This window comes from Acomys russatus, chromosome 6 (genome assembly GCF_903995435.1).
Source record: "Acomys russatus chromosome 6, mAcoRus1.1, whole genome shotgun sequence".
NCBI lineage: Eukaryota > Metazoa > Chordata > Mammalia > Rodentia > Muridae > Acomys > Acomys russatus.
The window spans coordinates 66,619,813-66,641,762 of record NC_067142.1 but is presented as its reverse complement, the minus strand read 5'-3'; the positions used below and the strand labels follow the sequence as shown (position 1 = coordinate 66,641,762).

Genomic DNA, 21,950 nt, shown 5'->3' with positions numbered 1-21,950 from the left:
GACTAATCACGAGGTCAACATCTTTTTTCCAGATGGATAAAATTTATTTTATTATTGATTCTTTTTGAGTTTCACGTCATGCACCCCAGTCCCACTCACCTCCCCGTCCCTTCATATCCACCCTCTGCCCTTACAACCTCCCCCCAAAATAAAAAAATATATGCACACAAAAATAAACAAATCAGCTGGGTGTGGTAGTGCACACCTTTAATCCCAGCATGTGGGAGGCAGAGGCAGGAAGATTTCTGTGAGTTTGAGGCCAGCCTGGTCAACAAAGTGAGTCCAGGGCAGCCAAGGCTACACAGAGAAACTCTGTCTCGAAAAACCTAACCAAACCAAACCAAACCAAAAATCAATCAAACAAACAAAACAAGTCAAAAGAGAGCAGAGAAAACATCTCATAGTGGAAGCTGTAGTGTGTCACGGTGTGTCCCACAGTATGTCCCTCTGTCCACATGTCTTCACTTGCAAATGTTCATTGCAATGACTCATTGGTCTGGTCCAAGGCCCAGTGAGGATCCAATACAGGATCCTCATTGGGACTCCTCCCCATTATCCTATTGTTGCCCTGTGTCATGAAGATGATGCAGCTTTGGATCAACAGAACCGGCCCTTTCATACATCCCAACAGTTCACAGTGAGGGGCAGGCCAGCTCTGCACAGCTCCTGGACATCCAGGTGGTCTAAGGCAGCTGCCCAGACCAGGGGCACCCCATGGTCTCCAGTGGTAATATGAGCCACGGACACTGACACTGATCCCTGCTGCTGCTTAGCCCCAGACCTGGACATGGCCCTCAGCAACAGCACCATGCGACCTCACCATAGCCTCTAGTGACAGGGCTGGCTTTCTTAGGACAGGCTGTTCCTCTCTTCCTTCTTGTCTCCAGTTCCCTCTCCCTTCACAATGCCCAAGCTGTTCTGTTTCTCTTTCTCTCCCAACTGTCTACCACACAGTTGCACACTGTGGTGGCTCTCGCTGCAGGTGGGCCCCTGGCTGACCTTCTCTGCCCTCACTGTATGATTTAGCAGTGTCTACAGCCAGCCTTGGGCCTGTGTGCATGACAGCATAGACCAGGCAGGTCTATGGACATCTTTGCCCTTCTAGACTACTTGGAGTGGTGGCAGGCGGGCCTCTGTGAGTGTCTACAGTCCACCCAAGCCTCACAGTGTCAGGCAGAGCTGAGCTCTCTGTGGGCAGCCTGTCCATGCTGTGGTGGATGGAGCACAGGTCTCTGAGAGTCTTTCCCCACTAGCACCAGCACTGTGTGGCATGGCAGTGTGTGGCATGGCAGTAGGCAGGCCCCTGGATATCCCCTGAGTTTACATTTCAGGGGCACTGTGATGACCTCCTTGTCACTGACCTCAGCATGGCTGCCAGAGGTCCAAGCCCAAGGCAAGTCAGGATGCTTTCTTATCTAATGGTATTTTTAGAGTACTGATGTCATGCCATTGCTCTCTGCCCACAGGTTAAAAATCAGATAGGAGCTGTCAGGGGTGGGGCTGGGAGGTAAGGTGGCACCAGTAGTCAAGTCACATGGTAGATAGGGTGGAACTGGTAAAGGTTTCTGAAGACCACAGAGTATAAGATGGTTTTATAATGTCATTTCCTTAAGCATTACAGCTTGCTTCCTGAAAGGGCATTTGAGAAAGAGGCTCCCCAAGACTGACCCCAGAACATCTTATCATCAGAAGATGCTGACAGGAGGCAAGAAAAACAAAAATAGCATCCACTCACGATGCAGTCATATCCTTTTCTATTTTCCAAAAACCTTGGGTACAGCTGCTTTTTCACTAGTGACAGGTTTGCACACCTTATTCAGGGGAAAATTTATAAAAGTCTTAGGTCTCTTTTCATTCACTACTGAGAAATATCTCTGCCACATTCGGCTACTAAACATCCCACAATGCACAGGGCAAGCCCTCACAAGAATTATGTGGCAGCTGCTGCAGTGGTGCACACTGCAGTCCTCCTCTCCTGGAGGCTGAAGTAGGAGGAGCCAAGCCTGAGGCTACCTTGGGCTACACAGCCAGTTCCAGGCCAGCTTGGATTATATAACAATACCCTTCTTAAATTTTTTTTTTTTTGTGTGTGTGCATGTGTGTGCTACAAATGTCAGTGCTGTGGAAGCCAAGAAACTGTGTTTTAGTGGGTAGAAATTATTTTTATTTTACAGACCAAGGGCCAGAGGTCTCAGAAGCTCCCTGATGCTCAGACTTAGTCTTACATCTTGGAAACCTATGGTCTTTTATGACGCCATAGTGATGGGGAAAAATAATCAGGATTAAGAACCAGGGTACAAGGTGGGAATGGTGGTGCACATCTTTAATCCCAGGAGAGGGAGGGGGATCTCTGTGAGTTCCAGGCCAGTCAGCCTGATCTACAAATTGAGTCCCAGGACAGCCAGGACTACAAGAGAAAACCCTGTCTATCTAGAGAAAAAAACAAAACAACAAACAAACAAATAACCCAATCACCCCCCCCCCCCCAAAAAGAACCAGGGCACAACAGATGCTCCCTAGGTGCTTACTGAGATGTTCAGCAAATGAACAGAGGGAAGTGCCAAGGACGAGTGTCCTAAAGCTGTCCTGGTCCTATATTCTTGCTTTTGGTCCACAATACAGACACTGAGCTGAGGACTATGACAACAGAGAAACCCACATGATGGTAGGTGGTCTCAGGAACCTTGGCTCAGTTTCCAGAGGCATCCAGATTCCAGACACTGGCCCTCCAAAACAAAGAAGTGTCAGAAGATGCTTGTCTACCTTCCTCCATCACCTTTCTTGAGGACCGTGGGGAGCAAGGCAAATGATTTCTGAGCTGAGTTTGGTTGACCACTTCCCTCTCTGTACCAAAGGCCCAGGCTGGCTAAGGCTCCAGCAGAGCCAGAGGGGAATCGCTTCTCAGTTTCCAAATCTCTTTGTGATTTGAGCTGAAGCCAGTTGATTCTGGTCAGTCCTGAATCTTCTAATAGGGAACAGATGAAAGAGGGTGGAAGGGGCGGAGCCCATGATTAAACAGACCGTTTCTTTTCACTTCCCCATTCGGACTCCAGAATTTATCAGTTCTCTGGGTACAAGCAGCCAAGCCTGGAGAGAAGCCGGTGCCTGCAGCTGACTGCCCTTCAGGGATGATGCGAATTTCACCCATCTTACCTCTCCCCACGGAGAGCAACTGGACGGCCCATGTGCTCTCACGGACTTTGTGCCATATGCTCCTGTGGACAGCTGTGTTAAGTAAGTCGGGACCTCCAGAAGGGAGGCAGCGGTGAGGACACCTGGGTTGGGGTGGGACTTGTGTAGCGATGAAGGTGGCACAGGAAGCGTGTCAGCAGAATCAGGAGTAGGTAGTGGGCTATTAAGTGGACTGTGAAGCTGGCTGGCCTTTGAAAACCGAAGTTGGCAGGAGAGTTTTGCTGTTACTTGCTTTCCTGTCACTTGGTACTCAGGAACCTGATGCACTCCCTCCTTCCCCTGTAGAACCTACTGTCACTTGGTACCCAGGACCCTGATGCACTGCCGCCCTCTCCATCTGCCTTCTCTGACTGAAATCTAGACTTGAGTAATAAATTAGACCACCAGTTTCTCTTTGAATTTGTGATTCACACAGGGCCAACTCTTAGGCAAGATGTCTAGTACTGCTTTAGACAAGGGTTGGGAGGAAGCTCTAACACGCATGTGAGGGGGTGCCATGGAAATTCTCTGTGCCCATGACGCCACTCTATCCATCGGAGGAGCCCTCACCCCCTTTGTTGTATAAGGAGAGGCATAGAAAGGTCTGGGTTATCCTGGAAGCTTGGGTTCAGAGTATCACAAACCGGGGCAAGTCTGGAGTTGTCAGTTGTGCGGCCAGTGAACTCTCTGGTGCCTCCACCATCACAACGACCATGGCACTTGGTCTCGGCCCTGCTTAGTAAGGAAGTTAGGGTCAGGGGCATAGGCTGAGATGGAGAAAGGTTTTCTGGTCCTGGTCTCATCTGTGGACCAGAGGACAGAAACTGATGGGGCTGGGTGATTAGAAGAATCTGGGTGAAGTGCAGTAGGGCGTTCTGATGCAGGACCATCTTCTAACCTCAGGTCCTGGGGCTCCCACCCATACTGCTGAGAAGAAGGCACACAGCGCCCTCCACCCCCTGCCCCAAGTTACTTGCTATGACTCATAGTGAAATCTGGTCAGTGCCCAGGGACCTCAGTTGTCAGGGTTTGTGGCATGTGGCTACCAGCGAGAGAGGTATGGAAGAGAGACTATTTTGCTACAAGTACTAGAAAAGTGACACCGGATAGCTTCGTTTTCACACAGGAAGGCTTAGTCTTAGAGAGGCAATATGCCTTTCTATTTGTGCTGTACAGCTATCAATCACCTGGTGAAGACTCTTCCATTTTCCTTTGGGAAATCTCCATTTCCCCCCATTCTTCTCTGGGACTCCACACTTGGGACTTCATCACTTGATTCAATTTTATAACACCCTCTATGTCTTGGTTGTTCCTGACTTGGGTCTTGTGTAGCTGTAGAATCTTCCAGTACCTCTACATGGAGGTGTAGAGCTTTCTAAGTACCTTCAGTGTGTCCCACTGTCTCGCGATAAAGCTCCAGTACTGCCCGGCTCAGCAAGTTCCCCCTTCACCCACAATGGATCTTCCTCAAGCAGGTTGTGTGGTCACTACACTCGGCTTTTCCTACCTGTATTTCTGCTGATTCTTTTTTTCCCCAAAACAGAGTATCTCAGTGTAGTCCTGGCTGTACTAGACTCACTTTCTGGACCAGGCTGTCCTCAAACTCACAGAGATACGCCTGCCTCTGCCTCCTAGGTACTGGGATTAACGGCGTGCGGCACGACCGCCCAACTCTGCTGATCCCTAAAGTTCTTTGTGCTACACACTGTTCTGGGTTTGGGGTCATGCCAGTGAACAAAATAGGCAATTTTCCTAACCTAAAACACAAGGTATTGGTCTTCCTTACAATGAGTACGTTAGACACGAACATAATTGTCAATGTTGTCTCTTGGATGTAGAATGAATGTAAATCATGGCTTCTCCATTCCGAATCTCTTTGGGGTTTTTCCTCTTTTTTTCATGCACTGTACTATCCCCCTTGCCAGTCCTACATATTCAGGGGTTTTATCTATTACTTCTATGTCACTAGTGCCCAAACTTATTTGTCCTTCCTTCCTCTGTATACTTCAATTTCCCTGCGTGTTGATTAAACATCTATAATTAGATTTGTCAGCCCAGAAACAATTTTTTATTCAAGATTCAACTTAGCATCATTTCCTTACAAATTTTCTTATCTTTCTATTATTTCTATTTGTGTGAGCAAAGCCACTTTTCCCTGGTCCACTTTTATCAATCTCATGCTTCATTAAATGTCAATTTTTCTTCAGTTTTGCATCTTAAGTGTCCCTCACATTTGAGCCTTCTTTACTTTCTATTGTCTATACAGATGAGCAAGCAAGGCCATGGGGAGTGCAGGTACACTTCATGGGGTCAAAGGGTAAATAAATTAAGGGATCCATCTATAGTATTTGGGAGGTAGAGGCAGGAAGAACTGGAGTTCAAGGTCAACATGGGGTACTTGACAAGTTTGCAGCCAGCCTGGCCTACATGGGACCTTGTCTCAACAACAACAGCAACAAACAGATAAAGGGATTTGCAAAGAGGTAATGGAAATGTTGTGTGCATATGCACACACACACACACACACACACACACACACACACACACACGTGCACAAAGGCAAATGTGGACTTAGCGGTAGACAGTGGAAAGATAAAGTAGCAGTGAGACGATCATTGGCCAAGTATACTTGGGCAAATAGAAGAAAGGAGGAGGAGATGGAGGATTGTGACTGAAGCCTGGAGCGTTGGATTTTGTGGGTTTGAAGTCAGTGTGGTTTGCAGTGATGATGACAAGGCCTTGCGGTGTAACATGGGCCTGTGTGGCTAAACTGTAGGAGAAGATTCACTACAGATGAGTCTGTCAAGGAATGAAGAAACTAGATGTTGCGCAGGCCACTAACATGCGTTCTAGGCCACTGTTAACCATCTTTTTCTTACTAATCTCTGGTACTTCCTCTGTCCCAATTAGTCTGACACAGCATTCTCAGCTCCAAAGAGTGTCCCGTTGTTTACTGAAATAAACAGCAAACTTTGGACATTTGCTTATGACAATTTAAAAGGTACCCATATGGTACATTTGGAACGACACTGATGCCTTGTCTGGATCATCCCTGAATCCTTGCAGCAGTTGATGGCAGGGGGATTGCTGTCATCATCTCCATTTATAAGCAAGGGAAAAGCAGAGAAAAGTAAAGTTACCTCTGCAAGGTCACTGTACATCAGTTGTCTTAATTACTTTTCTCGTTTCTTTGATAAAACACCAGGCAAAAGCAACTTAAGAAAGGCTTTATTTGAGGGCATTGTGGTGTGAAGGTATGGTGACAGGCGCCTTGGCTGGTCACCTCACACCCAAGGTTAGGAAACAGGGAGAGACAGATGCTAGTGCACAGCTGGCTTCCTCCTTTTCTCTGGTTTATTTGGGCCAGGACCCCAGCCCGCTGGGTGAGGATACTCATATACAGGGTGGGTCTTACCACTTTAGTTAAACTGGCATCCACTTCCATTGTCAGCATTGTTTCTCCTTACTGAGGGTGTTTATTTTTATTTATTTTTCTTTTTTCCTTATTAATTTATTCATATTACATCTCGATTGTTAGCCCTTCCCCTGTTTTCTCCCATTCTTCCCTCCCTCCCACTTCTCCCCTTCTCCCCTCCCCTATGTCTGTGATTGAGGGAGACCTCCTCCCCCTATATATGCTCTTAGAATATCAAGTCTCTTCTTGGTAACTTGATTTTTATTTTTCAACAGACCAAAGCAGCAGTCAGGCTGCAACTTGCGATGAGTGTTGACAAGTATCCATCAATCTTTCCTAGGGAATATTCCCTCTCTGTTTGTCTCAGTTATACAATACTTGAAGCTGCATGACAGACACCACTTTCTCACTTTCCCTCCTAGACTAAATGCAGCCAAATACAAAGCCCTAGAGTGTCTTCCTCCTCCGAACTTCTGTAGCATTTGTCCATACTCTTCTATAAGATGTGGTGGTCCAGCACTAGGGATGCAGAGCCAAGGAGGTCGCTGTGAGTAGAAGGACAGCCTGGTCCATATAGTGAGTTCTAGGCCAGTCAGGGTTACATAATGAGACTATGTCAAAACCAAAAGTCTTTTTAAGATCACACTGCACATGTTTGTATTCTTATCTTCAGACTGTGGGCTTCGGGGGGGGATCTGAGACTTCTACCCTGTCCTTTGGGCACACTCAGCATGAATGCCAGGCCAGGAGGCAATCCATGCAGTTTCTGGGATTACAGGGGGATGGAGTGATACTGAGATGCGGTGATGTGGGGGTCAGAATCCAGGTTTCTAGACTGACAGAACAACAGTTTCCCACAAGGCATTCCTTCCTCTGCATTTGTGTTCACCCCCCAAAGTATTCAGACTTGGAAGGCTCTTGACTTTTTCAGCTCAACTGTAAGCAGAAACCTCACCATGGGCAGGTGTATAAATGAACCTTAACACGGAACAAACCTTAGGCTCTAGCTTATCTTAAGACATGCTTTACTTATACCCAGCAGTGGTGCCATCCCTCCATCCATGTCTCCATCCCTCCATTCATGTCTCCATCCCTCCATCCATGTCTCCATCCCTCCATCCATGTCTCCATCCCTCTATTCAAGTCTCCATCCCTCCATTCAGCCTTCCTGTCCCATGCTTGACTTCTATTTGGGAAGCCCTTTCCCTCACGATGTATCATTCCATCTGCTACCACAGTATACCAGTATACTTTTACTTTAACTTTTAGTTTTCACGAATGAATGTTTCACTTGCATGTGTGTCTGTGCACCATGTGTATAGCTGGTGCCCGAGGAGTCCAGAAAAGGATGTCAGATCCCTGGAACTGGAAGTAGAGATGTCTGTGAGCCACTGTGTAGGTGCTGGAACTCAAACCCAGGTCCTCTGGAAGAACAGCCTGTGCTCCTAGCTGCTGAGTGTCTCTCCAGCCCCACGGTATCCTTCTGTAGTTTTTTCCTCTTATCAGATTTTCATAGCAGCAAAAAGTTAAATGTTAAGCAAAGAATGTGGGTGTGGTAGTGTACGCCTTTAATCCTAACAGTAGGAAGACAGAGGCAATTGGATCTTTGTGAGTTCAAGGCCAGCCTGCTCTACAAAGTGAGTCTAGGACAGCCAAGGCTACACAGAGAAACCATTTCTCAGGAAAAAAAAAAAAAAGTGAAGCAATGGTGATGTGAAATAAAATCACAGGAATGTCAAATTGTAGAATAGGGCACAATTGCTAAAATGACAACATAAAACACTTTTCTGGTATGGCCTCTTTGCTTTTTATCTGTATACAAACATTACACAAACACACACACACAAGTTTTTGTAGGGAAATTCTAAGGACACATATACTAGATGGTAATATCTTGACATGAGTAATTCCTATTTTTCAGTAAAGTTATGGATTACCTGTGTGATCTGTAGTCCCTCCCCACAAAAGAACAACCCTACTCTCAAGATGGACCTTGGCAAAGTCTGATGTACTGAAACACACATCATATGTGAGCTTCCACAGGGACCTCCTCAGTCAAAGGCGGTCAGCCAAATGAAAATGTCATAACACAGGTGTTCCAGGAGAAGGCGCTTAAGTGTTTCTGAAAGTGCACTTCACACAGGCAGTCCCAGGGCAGGGTCATGTCATGAGGGTTGGGCTGTGGGCATGAAGGGGGCTCTGGGTCTGGGCAGGCATGTCTGAGTGTGGAAGCCTGGGCCCTGGTTGACATCTGCTTCCTTTCTTACAGATCTTGTCGCTGGGACACATGGTAAGTCCTCGGTTCTGTTTTCTGTCTTCCTACTCTCCTATGTAGCACCTCCCTCTCCTCCCTGTGGTCTGTGGAACTGTTCCGCATGCACCTGTCACCAAGCTCAGGGCCAAGTCAGGACCAGGAAAGTGCCACTGTTCCTGGAAGGCGCCCTGCCCTTCTCCTCCTTCCCTCTGCTTGGGGAGCCAGGTGGTGAGAAACCATGGTTCTCTTGTGTCTGGACGCTTCTAGCTCTGTTCCAGTGAAGTGTGGACAACCAGCACACACGATGAGAGCTCTTGTTCTCAACTGCCTTCCACTCTCCAGGTGAAACTGAGAGCTTCTGGGAAGTTGAGCTCAAAGAAGCAGAGAGTAAATGACAGAGCCTGGGAAGGGTGGAGGAGAGGGTGACAACAGGATGGTTAGTGGGACAGGCACAGAGTCAGAGAGGAGGGTTAAGTTCTAATGCGCTGTAGCTAGAAGGGTGTGTACTGTTAGCGTTTCTATTGCTGTGAAGAGACACCATGACCACAGCAGCTCTTATAAAGGAGAACATTTCATTGGGCCTGGCTTACAATTCAGAGGTTTGGTCCATCATCACCATGGTGGGAAGCACGGCAGTGTGCAGGCAGACATGGTGCGGGAGAGGGAGCTGAGAGTTCTACATGTGCAGCTGCCGGCAGCAGGAAAAGTGTGAGCTGCTGGGCCTGGCTTGAGAATCTGAAAACCCAAAGTCCACAGCTGTGACACACGTCCTCAAAAAGGCCACAGCTCTTAATAGTGCCACTCCCTATGAGTCTATAGGGGGCACTGTCACTCAAACTACCCCAAAGGGTAATTGTGGCTGGCAGTTAATTGTACATTTTACAGTAGCTACTATAGAGGATTTGAACATTCTCAATACAAACAGATGGTGTGTGAGGTGACAGACATGCAGGTCACTCCGACCATTGCACAGTGTGTGCAGGAGCTGAAGTGTCATACGGTACCCTGCAAATACGTACACTTATTATGTATCAAAAAATTTCAAAGCCTTGTTAGATTAAGAAAAACAATCAGAAAGACAGCTGTGTGTGGTGGCACATGTTTTTAATCCCGGGAGGCAGAGGGAGGTGTATCTCTGACTTTGAAGCCATCCATCCTATCCTCAGAGTGAGTTCCAGAACAACCAGGGCTACACAGAGAAACACTGTGCCCAAAACCTTAAAAAAAAAAAAAAAAAAAGAGAAGACCCAGAAGCCTTGCCTCTCTAAATAAGATTCAAGCACATATAAAACCGCACTGTCTGCCTAGATTGTCTCGTACGTTGATAAGTCCTCTACTTTGTGTAGGTCTCAAGGCTTGTCTTAGTTAGGGTTTCTATTGCTGCAACAAGACACCCTGACCACAAAGCAAGCTGAGGAGGAAAGGGTTTATTTGGCTTATACTTACACATGGCTGGAGGAAGTCAAGACAGGAACTCAAACAGGGCAGGAACCTGGAAGCAGGAGCTGATGCAGAAGCCATGGAGGGGTGCTGCTTCCTGGCTTGCTCCCCATGGCTTGCTCAGCCTGCCTTCTTACAGAACACAGGAGCACACAGCCCAGGGGTGGCATACTCCACAACGGGCTGGTCCCTCCTCTATCAATCACTAATTAGGAAAATGCCCTACAGCCGGATCTTACAGAGGCATTTTCTCAACTGAATTTCCCTCCATTCAGATGACTCTAGTTCGTATGTTGAGATGACATAAGGCTAGCCAGCACAGAGCTGCAAGGCCTGTTCTTCTGATGCCGAAAGCCATCTGCATGCAGGGGAGTAAGTGACAGGAGGCAGGGACAAGAGAAATGTAAATATATCTTGGTAAGAGATATGGATTTCTGGGGTGTCTCCTCGGCTCCCTCCCATCTTCTCTCTTGCTCTACTCCTGCTAGTGATCAATGCATCCCTTCTGAGTTCTCATGGGATGGAATAAGTGGAAAGATTTAGTGGAAGAATCTATCTGAGTCTGGTCCTGCACCCTGGTGCCATTTTCACCTGAGACTCAGAGCCGGGTTAGGGTCTTGGGTCTCCCTTGCCTCATAGTGTCTTCTCAATTCACAATTCAGCGGATCTTCCCAAGGCTGTGGTGAAACTTGAGCCCCCGTGGATCCAGGTGCTCAAGGATGACAGTGTGACACTGAAGTGCGAAGGGACCCACAACCCTAGGAACTACTCTACCCAGTGGCTCCACAATGAGAGATCCATCCCGGGCCAGGTCCTGCCCAACTACACATTTAAGGCCACAGTCAACGACAGTGGAGAATACCGGTGCCGAATGGGGCAGACTAGCCTCAGTGACCCTGTACATCTGGGAGTGATTTCCGGTTAGTAGGGGCAGGCACAAGGAGGAGCTGGGGTACCAGGAAGTTGGGGGTGGGTTTGGGGTGGATCTGTTTACTGCAAGGCTTGCAGGAAAAGGGATTGCCTGGTTTCTGGGAAGCATCACTGCAAAGGACGTTTGTCCAGTCATTTCCCTTTTAAGTAGCCCTTTTGCTTAGCGTGCATGTGCAGGGCATATGAATTCCTGAGATATTCCTCAGAATGTGTGAATAGCTGTTTGTTGTGGTAGCCCTAATTGAGCAAGAGAAGTTCATGGACACAGAATGCTAAATGTGACAGAAAAAGGAAGTCCCTATTCCACAGAAACCCTTCTGTTTCATGACACCCAGAAAAATGTCAACAGCCTGCCACTGAATCCAAGACCATAGAAGTGTGGCTAATTTATTAAACCTTGAGTCCAGCTTTCTCAGATCTGTTCAGCTGAGGGTGCTTATGCCTCCCTTGGGAGGTCCTGGGAAGCATGAGCATTTTCCTCCCCAAACTCCTGACCTTGCAGTCTCGGGTGGCCTTACCTTTCTTTTTCTTCCTTCAGCTTGTGGGCACTTGAGGTGAAAATCTGTGTCTCATCCGTGTCTGTATTTGCAGTGTCTGAATCAGGGCAGGGCTTATTAAATCTTTGCTGAGTGATTTTTACAAGGCTCCTGGCAAAAACCAGGTTTTCCCCCACAGAAAAACCACCAGGCGACTGCATTAACAACTACTACAGCTGCCCCTCTTTACTTAATTCCCTCCTATCGCCTGATGCCAGTTTTTCTTCAAAAGTGTGCACACAACAAGCTAATATTTGCCTCTGCCCCTGCTGGCCTGTAGTCCCACATTTATTACTAGTCATGAAGGGAACCAACATTTTTCTAGGTTCAAGATGTTCCACTATCCCGCAAGCAGAAGGCTCTGCCAGAACCTCCTCATCTTTGTCTCCTCAGTCAGACTGGAGTCCTTGGCTTCCCTGCTAGGAAGGTTTGCATCCCATCTCTTTGGTTCTTACTGATGGCCCTGGGCAGCAGCTGCCCCCCTCTCAGGGGAGGAAGGGACCAGGGATGTACCTTGGACACCTGTTACACATCAAGAACTACTGTAGCCGCAAAATTTAATCATGCCCATTTTTGTAGATGAGGAAAGCGAGGCCCAGAAGAGTTAAGTTACTTGCCCAAGATTGAAGAGCTTACAAATGATTGGGGCTAGAACCAGAGACCAAGACTGTGTAATGCAGGCCAGGCTGTTAGTGCACAGGCCGTCCCACTAACCTGCCTCTAGGGTCCTAGGAACTGCTTATGTCATCATCTGCCACCACCGCCAGGTACCTATCAGGTGTGTGCAGGATATAAGGACCCCCACCACCTCAGCTTTCCCTCTAACCCCCTCTCTCCCTCTGTCCTTTTCTGCCCTCATAGCTCTGTCCCCATCTGTCTGTCTGTCTGTCTATGTGTCCAATCAACCATCTGCCTCTGTCCCTCCTCCCGGAGGCCCTAACTTCTCTCCTCTTCCCTTCTCCCAAATAACTTCCTTATACCAGATATGCTGTGTGCCATTAACCATTATCACAACACAGTCAATGGTGGTGCAGGCCTTTAATGCCAGACCTTGGGAGGCAGAGGCAGGTGGATCAGGTAAATTTGAGGCCAGCCGAGTCCACAAAGAGTTCCAGGACTGCCAGGTCTACACAGAGAAACCCTGTCTGGAATAACAAAACAACATCAACAATAACAAGCACAAATTTTTTTTCTGATGTTAAACTAAAGCTCTTTCCCTAAGCTGACCATATTCTACCAGGAAGCATGACCTGGGTCTCAGAGCTGAGCCAAGGCCCTCTGAATACTAGGGTCCTTTTGTGTCTTCCAGACTGGCTGGTGCTCCAGACCACTAAACTGATGTTTGAGGAAGGTGAAACCATCATGTTAAGGTGCCATAGCTGGATGAACAAACGCCTGAACAAGATCGTGTTCTACCAGAATGAAAAGGCTGTGAAATTTCATCATTTCGAAGATACCTTCTCCATCTCAAATGCCAACCACAGTCACAGTGGTGACTACTACTGCAAAGCACATCTAGGAAAGCCAGCATACAATTCCAAGCCTGTGACCATCACTGTGCAAGGTATGTGGGCTCTGCCAAGATGTTGTAAAGGGAGAAGAGGAGATAGACAAAGGCCCCACATGGAGATCCAGAAATGCCACAGAAGCAAACTAGACTTTGAGGCAAAGGGGAGAGGTGTGGAGGTCTTGCCAAATGATGGCAAGTGGGATCAGCCCAGAGCTCTTTACTTGCAGGTGGTGGGTGACAAGGCTGCCAGGCAACAGTGAAACAGGACCTTATTATTGGTACATAGCTTCTCCAAGCTCCTGCTCATTCTGAAGAGTTGAAGTGTAACTTCTTCTTATACCTTGTGGAATAGTCATTCAGTCATGAAGGCCTGGCACATTCCACAGCATAGTGGCACCACCAACTCTGGGAGGCTTCAGAACCATCCACTGCCTCTGAGGACTGTCCCTCTGCTACTACTCTGTCACCAGTGTCCCCTCATTAGTTTGGTGGAAACACTTGGTTATGAGGGAGTCTGTTCACAGAAACCTATGCAAATGAGGTTTCAGGGTAATGTACTACACCTATGAGTGACCCAGACATAGCAACTCTAGGTGACAAACACTGGGCATAGCCTTGGAGGAGGGGCGGATTCACATGGATTACTTATTACTTGTCATTTTCTCTGTTTTCTCCAGGACCCAAATCCAGCAGTTCTTTACCAATATTGACAATTGTAGCTGCTGTCACAGGAATTGCTGTAGCAGCCATTGTTATTATCCTAGTATCCTTGATCTATCTCAAGCGAAAACAGGCTCCAGGTTGGTGGCTCTCTTTGGTCCCTCTTATTATCAGCTCCTACTTAGCTGGGGCTAGCTGGGGTTAGAGACTCATTTGCTGTTGATACAGTCTCATCGGCTTCATTCATCTACTTACAAATCCATCTGCTCAACAAGACTTGAACAAACTTGCCATGGACTGTGCTAGGTACTGGAGTGTTTGGTTCCATTTCTGCCCTCAGCTGGTTCTCAGCGTTGTGAGGAGCACGGACACACACGTGGATACCTATAAGAAGAGATTAGAGTAATGAAATGATAGAGACATGATTATGATCTGTAGGTTGTAGCAGATTTCTGTATTCCCAGGGCAGTAAGGCAAAAGGCAGTCTGAAGCCAGGGCCAGGGCCACGGCTCAGGTGCTACAGGTGCTGGCAGTACAAGCCCTGTGGTCCTACTGCAATCTCTGGTACCCAAGGTAAGGTGGGAAGAGAGAACTGATCCCACAAAGTTACCCTTTGCCCTTCATAGATGTGCTATGGTGTGCACCGTGCCACAACCCCGCTCCCCAACAATAAATAAGTTAAAAGGTCTTTTTCAAGGAGTCTGAAGTTAGCGTGGGCTGAAGGATGAGTTTGAAGCCAGCCTGTGCTACATAGCAAGACCCTGCCCACATATAAAAAAGTGAGAAGGGTCCATAACCTCACATGTTAGTCAGCTTTCTGTGACTATAACAAAGTACTTCAGATAATCCTCTTATGAAGAGGAAAAGGTGCTAGGCATGGTAACAGGTACTTATAATTTTAGCATTCAGGAGGCCAAGTTTAAGATCTTGTCTTAAGTAAGTAAATAAGCATAAAAGTTTATTTTAGCACAGCCATGTAAGACTCTGTCCGTTTTTGTTTTGTTTTCTTTTGGCCTTATTGTTTTGGACATGTAACAATCACTAATATCACAGGGCAAATACACAACAGGACAGACCTGCTTACCTTACGGCCAATAAGCAAAGAGATCAAGGAGGAGACTGGGGAATCCCACGGTCTTCTTCAAGAGCATGTCTCTGATGACCCAAAGACTTCCTGCTAGGCCCATAACGTTAAAGCCTTGGCTTCCTCCCAGTTACCCAACCTGATGACCAAGCATTTAACACATGAGATTTTAATGGGCATCTCCCATGGAGACGTTGGCAGGAAGCCTGGCTGGGGAAGTTGGGAAGGTTTCATTGGGGAGCCAATGTGATGTAGCAATAGAAATACACACTGGGGAACCAGATTGCTATGGTTCAAATCTCAGCTCACAGCTCACCAGATCTGCAATGTTGAGTAAGTTATTTAACCTTGGGATCTCCCTTTACTTGTCTGGAAAATGAAGAACAGTCTGTGACCTAACAGGAAGGAGTATTATGACAATGAATAAGCCCAAAGCCTTTGTACTAGAGCCTGACAGGCAGTAAAGAACATGTAAGTCAGGGCTGTAGAGATGGCTCAGTGGTTAAGGGCACTGGCTGTTCTTCCAGAAGATGCAAGTTCAATTCCCAGGACCCACATGGCAATTCACACCTGTTTGTAACTCTAGCTCCAGAGCATCCAGCATCATCACACAGATATACACAAAGGGGAAAAACACCAATTCCCATAAAGTGAAAATAAATAAATCTTTAAAAAAAGAACACATAAGTGTAAGCTGTCTCCACTGTGGAGAAGGGTGACACCTGCGGGTAGCCATTAGCTTGGTAAAGCAGAAGAACATTCTAGGAACTGTGGTCAAGGCATGGAAATGAGCAATGCAGTAGGCAGGTCAATGGAAGCCATTGAGAAAGAAAACACTAACTAACACCTAATACCTCACAGCACACCTCACAGTTGGTTCATAGGAGTTCTGTTATGGATGATAAGGAAATATTGAGAGACACAGAGAGAAAGACACTTTTTCCTTGCAGGCAGAGTCTCACTGTGTAGCCCTAGGTGGTCTGGAACTCACTATGTAGACCAGGTTGGCAAACTAAAGAGATCCTCTTGCTGCTGTCTCCCGAGTGCTGGGATTAAAGGTGTGCTCCATCACACCCAACCAAAAGTCACACCTTTAAAAGACTGAGGCCACTACACCCAACCAAAAACCACACCTTTAAAAGGTTGGACAAGCCCAAGAAAGATGCTTTTTTGTTGCATCCCTTGGAGTCCTCTTGGGTTAGTCACTATGGCTGTGGAGTGTCCTGGGCAGGGGAGCTGGGGAGTGGGGAAGAGAAGGGCTGATAGCATGAGGGAAAGGCCTCTGTTGCTTTTAACTCTGTTCTGACCCTGGTCCATGGTCCTGATACCTAGGACTCACCCCATAATCCTACTAACTTCCTACATGCCCCTCCTAGCTCTCCCAGGAAACCCTGATCACAGGGACATGGGAGAAACCCTTTCCAAGGAAGTAGGTGAGTACAGCATGCCCTCTGAGGGCACAGTGCCAGTGCCGGTCAGCCCAGGGCCTCCAAGTGGACTGGACCCAGGAAGAAGCAGCTCCTGTGAGTTCAGTTGGGGGTGCAGGAGAGGGAGGAGCAGTGGGAGAATGGCGGGGGCTCAAATCTCTTGGTCAATGCTGAGTCTAACTCTTAGACCTAAGGAGGATCTCACTAGATATGAGGAAAGGGTTAGCAGTCCTAGAATGCAGGCCAATGGGATTAAGGACAGGGGTACCTAAGACAAAAAGAGGAAACTTGAAGTGACCCTGGAGACTTTTTTTCAGGACTCTGTCCCTCTGTAGCAGTAGGGTTAGGCATAGGACAGCTCAACTTTTAGTAGAATATTGAGAGGAGCTTTGAGTTGAGGAAATTCTGGAGGATTAGAGCTATTCATAGGTTATATTTTGTGAGCACCCTGTGGCCCTAACACCTATTCAATGCTGGTTTATCAAACATTGGCCTGATCCTTCCATCCAGCTGAGTCTGAAGTAGATCGTTCCCCGTAACGGGGTAGAAATCACTTCTCTGAAGAAATAGGTTTGGTGGGTGAGTGGTTTAGATACCCTCTCAAGCTTTCAGGGTCTGAGATTTGAAAGCCAGTGACCTTTCAACCCTGGTGCAGGAGGAAGGACATAGAAGGACTGAGAACATTTCAGGCAATTGCCTGACTATAGTTAAAGACAGAGCATAAAGGCAAATGGTGTTTTCTCCAGGGGCTTCCATGACAGCAGACATAGGCAGGAAAAAGAGTTCCTTTGAGATTCCTCTTCAGGGGGCTGGAGTGTGACTCAGAGCAGAGCCAACAGATATGAGAGCTTGTGCAAAACAGCATGCCCTTAGCTCTGCTTTCAGCAAGGCCCATGCTCCTCAGCTGGACGATGTGGATCCACACTCAGGATCAAACCAGGCCTACAAAAAATGTCTGTCACAACCAGATTCACTTCCTTGCCTGGCTTTGCACGCTCTGGTATAAATACATTCACAAGGCATCTGCGCAGCTTGGCGCTGGGGCTGGTGGTTTCTCCTAAAGGCGTCATTAGCTGCTGGGATTCCTAAGAAGTGTATAAAGGGGATGGAGGGCAGGGGGAGTTTCTGAATGTGTTGTGGGGCAGAATTTGGAAGATGGCAAATGGGGTTCTTTGTGTCCAGGGATCCAGTGAAGAGACTAGAGGCATTGTCTCAACTTTTTTCTCCCCCACTTCCCAAAATGCTGCTTTATAGACACTGGGCCTGCTTTTCATACTGGCAAAGGGAACCTCCTCTCTCTCTCTCTCTCTCTCTCTCTCTCTCTCTCTCTCTCTGTCTGTCTCTCTCTGTCTCTCTCTTTCCCATGCTCTCTTTCTTTCCTGTTTTTCTTTCTCCTTCTTCTCCCTAGTTTTTTCTTTGATGTCATAGAGTACCCAGTTCTTCAGTGTTTCAACAAGAATAAACTCAACTTGTCCAATATGGAAAAGACCATTTTGTTCTCCTCCTACCGTCTGTAGCAGGCGAAACTCTGGACTTTATTTCACTCTGATCTAAACACTTGCTCATTCTCCAACTTCCCAGAGCCTCAGAGCTGCCTGATTTGCCGCTAGGGAAGTTTAGTGATTGTCTGAAAAGGATGTAACAAGCGTCTGTTTCCCTTTGCCAGCGTGGCCAGTGGGGAAGGCTGCATCCCAAGACGTCAGGGAAGGGACTGTATGGCTGCACTGTGTGGCCCGATGGCCTGGGTTTGGGGTTGGCAAGCCTTATCTTAGCTCTGCTTTGGGCTTTAGTTTTGCAGCCTCCATGACAGCACACCAGGCCCTCTTTTCCAGCAGTGCCCAAGATGATCACTTTTTTTTTTTCACCCACAGACAATCCGGATCATGAAGAACCTGCCAAAAGTGAGGTGAGTGAGCCCAGCCGTGTCCCCTTCCCTCCCCCTGCTCTGCTCTCCCCACCACCCCTCTGCAGCTCTCATGGCTCATTTCTGCTTCCTCTAGGCTGAGAACTCCATAACCTATTCACTTCTCAAGCATCCCGAAGCTCTGAATGAAGAGGAGGAGCATGATTACCAGAACCGCATCTAATCTCTTTTGTCTTGGCTTGGGACTGGGAAAAGACGACCAGAGAGGCCAAGATCTAGTGTCTCCTGATCAAAGGGATACTGTAGATACTAAAGAGGAGGTCCAGAGTCACCTATGTGAGTCCCGACACCAGCGGACCGTGGTTGACTGTCCCAACAACGTGCATGCCTTACCATCTCCCAGCTCAAGGCTCCTCTGCTATAGATCCACACAGCCAATAAAATTAACCAACCTATTGTCGTTAAGAGACTACATCAGTACAGGAACTGCTTATATCACAGGGTACATGAGCACAATTATGTTAGGACACATGATCTAAGCGATGCTAAAATAGGCTTGTCCTAACATGTCAAAAAGGGATGCTTCAAGCTGCCAGAAGGAATAAGTGACTTTTATTTTCTATAAAGGTCACATGTTAATTTTATAGGAAAACACTGTAAAGACAACATTCTGTTTACTTTCTCAAGGTTGCAGTGATTGGAGTGTAGACCGAGCTCCCTGGGGTTTGTTGGTTCTCTGTAAGAAGAATCTTGAGGAGATGGGTTAATTTTTCCCAGGGGAGACATCAGCATCTCAGATAGGGCGCTCCTGACAAACCAAGGTACTGATTATATCCAAGTCTGCTTTGGGCGTAATGATAAACTGGTGAGTTTATTGGGCTTATTTATGGGAAAGTAGTGAAGGGTTCCTTACAGGGGTGTGGGTGACCTTGAAGCAGCAGTCTTAGCACAGATGGCAACTTCCTCACAGTTGCATAGATGGTGACCATCCCCTGCCCCCCTTCAGTTAGTTGATCTTTGTCAAACTCTCAGTCCTGAAGCCGCTGCCTCCAGAGCTCTATGGTGACAAGAATGTGCTACTGTTCACCACACCAGCCTGGTGGTAACTGATAGGATGCAGGAGAGAGGCCAGATGGTGATTTACAGTAGAGGGCAAGTAGTGCCCTCCCTCTGATTCACACTGGCCATTCTTCCAGTGAACCTGCCTTCTTCTTCTTCCTCCTCTTCTTCCTCTTCTTCTTCTTCTTCTTCTTCTTCTTTCTTCCTCTTCCTCTTCTTCTTCTCCTTCTTCTCCTCCTCCTCCTTCATTTGAATTTTGACCTTAAAAATTTAATAACCTTTACTCTATATTCAACTTATTTATAATCATATTCATTTATTAATATACTTTAATATCAAACATTATTATTGTTAAGGCAAATTTTTAAAACTATTTTATGAGGCAATTTATTAATTTTTTTAAACAAATTGTCACTCTAAAAATTATTTCATAGTACATGAAACAGAGAATTGGCCTTGTAATAGCTCTTAAGTTTTTTTTTTTTGACCTTTCCTCCCTTTATTTATTTAGTCACTTTTTCAGCCTGATCTTAGCCCTTCCCTCTGCTCCTCCCAGTTCCACCCTCCTCTCTCTGTGCTCCCCTCCCAGTCTCCCCTCTCCTTCTCAGAGAGGATTCCAACCCACCCTACTATCTCATTAGATCTAAGCCATCATCTCCTACTAAGACCTGACCAGGCAGTCCAGTTAGGGGAAAGGAATCCAAAGGCAGGCAACAGAGCCAGAGGTAGCCCCAGCTCCCATTGTTATGGGACCCACATATCGAACAAGCTACACATCTGCTACATATGTGTAGGATGTCTAAGTACAGCCCATGCGTGCTCTTTGGGTGGTGGTTCAGTCTCTTTGAGCCCCCATGGCCCCAGCTTAGTGTACTCTGTGTTTGTATGCTGTCCTTGGCTCTTTGTTCTTCTGTTTATTTATTTTTTCTTATAGTACATTCTGATTACAGTTTCCCCTCCTTCAATTCCTCAGAGATACTCCCCTAATTCCCCTCCTATCAGCATGCACACTGTATCTCCTTAAACAGAAACCTAGAGAATAATAAAATTATATTAAAAAGATATAACAAAAACAAATCAGAATAGGACAAAACAAACTGAAGAAAAAGACCAAAAGAAAAAGCACAATAAACATAAACTCAGAGACATCATTTGTACAGGAATCTCATAAAAACACAAAATGGGAAGCAATGATATATATTTAAAGGCCCTGTAAAGTTTTTTTTTTTTTAAATCTAAATGATGTTAAGAAACAAACAAACAAAAAACCAAAAAAGCAAAAATAACCCTCCAAAGATGGCATTGAGTTCATTATGTGTTGGACACACGGGGCCTGACCTTAAGAGAGTTTTGTATCCTTGGTGAGACTGTTGGAGAAAACTAATTTTTAATTTGCAAGTGCTTATCAACTAGAGATAGCTTCTGGCTTAATGATGGGGTCCAGTGTCTACTAGCACTAGGACCCCACCAACCATAAGTGCTTGAAGGCCCTTTCAAACACAATCTCTGGGAGTTCCTATGTTTGTAGGTTGTGCAGTGTTCAGAAAGCCTGTATTCTTAAATTCTCCCATGCCCTCTTGTTCTTACAATCTTTTTTTTCCCCCAAGCTTATTTATTTATTCACATTACATCTGGAACACAGCACCCTCCTTCCCTCCTCCCAGTCCCACCATCCTATTGTCTCCCCCCTTTCCCTCCTCCACTTCTCAGAAAAGGGGAGCCCCCCCATCTGGTTTCAACCCACCCTAGCGTCAGGACTAAGACCATTCTCCTCCGCTAGGCCAGGCCAGGCTGCCCCACTAGGGTAAAGTGATCCAAATTCAGGCAATGGTGTCCATGTCACAGACAGACCCCACTCCACTTGCTAGGGGACCCACATGAATATCAAGCTGTCCGTCGGTTACATATGTATAGGGTGCCTAGGTCCAGTCCATGCATGCTCTTTGGTAGGTGGTTCAGTCTCCATACGCCCCCATGGGCCTAGGTTAGTTGACTCTGTTTTGTTTTTTTTTGTTGTTGTTTTTGTTTTGTTCTGTTTTTGCTCTTGTGGAGTTTTCTTGTCCCCTCTGGGTCTGTCTATCCTTCTCCACACACTTCCACAAGACTCCCCTAATGTTTGGTTATGAGTCTCAGCACCTGTTTAAATCAGATGCTGGGTGGAGCCTCTCAAAGAGTAGTTATGCTAGGCTCCTGTCTGCAAGCAGAGCAGAGTATCTTTAATTGTGTCAAGGGTTGGCTCTCTCCCATCGGGTGGGTCTCAGGTTGGGCCCGTCATTGGTTGGCCATTCCCTAAATCTCAGCTTCATCTTGATCCCTGCACTTCTTCTAGGCACAGTAAATTTTCAGTTGAAGGTTTTGTGGGTAGGTGGGTGTCCCCGCCCCCCCTCCACTAGAGGTCCCGCCTGGATAGGTGGCCTCCTCAGTCTCCATGCCCCAGCTCTTACAATCTTAAGCCTCCTCATCCTCAGGGATCCCTGAGACCTGAGGGGAGAGAATTGAGAGACATCCCATTTAGGACTGAGTGCTCCAAGGTCTCTTAATCTCTGGACGTTGGCTGTATTTGTTCCCTTCTACTGCAGAAGGAAGCTTCTCTGATGAAG

The 21,950-nt window shown here is 46.9% G+C and overlaps 1 protein-coding gene across 1 annotated transcript; it reads left to right on the top strand.

Moving 5' to 3' along the window:
- The first annotated feature begins 2,947 nt into the window (after positions 1-2,947).
- Fcgr2b (Fc gamma receptor IIb) lies at positions 2,948-18,735 on the top strand. The gene is made up of 8 exons (XM_051147828.1): positions 2,948-3,234; positions 8,856-8,876; positions 10,943-11,200; positions 13,056-13,310; positions 13,934-14,056; positions 16,377-16,523; positions 18,299-18,333; positions 18,428-18,735. The coding sequence occupies exons 1-8, from the start codon at positions 3,129-3,131 to the stop codon at positions 18,512-18,514; spliced, it is 1,032 nt and encodes a 343-aa protein (XP_051003785.1). The 5' UTR covers positions 2,948-3,128; the 3' UTR covers positions 18,515-18,735.
- The last annotated feature ends 3,215 nt before the right edge of the window (positions 18,736-21,950 follow it).

Excerpts from the sequence above, each read along its gene's own strand:
- Fcgr2b (XM_051147828.1), top strand. The coding sequence starts at position 3,129 with ATGATGCGAATTTCACCCATCTTACCTCTCCCCACGGAGAGCAACTGG. Across the intron at positions 16,524-18,298 it reads CCCAGGAAGAAGCAGCTCCT|ACAATCCGGATCATGAAGAA; the intron begins GTGAGTTCAGTT and ends TTTCACCCACAG. Across the intron at positions 18,334-18,427 it reads AAGAACCTGCCAAAAGTGAG|GCTGAGAACTCCATAACCTA; the intron begins GTGAGTGAGCCC and ends TGCTTCCTCTAG.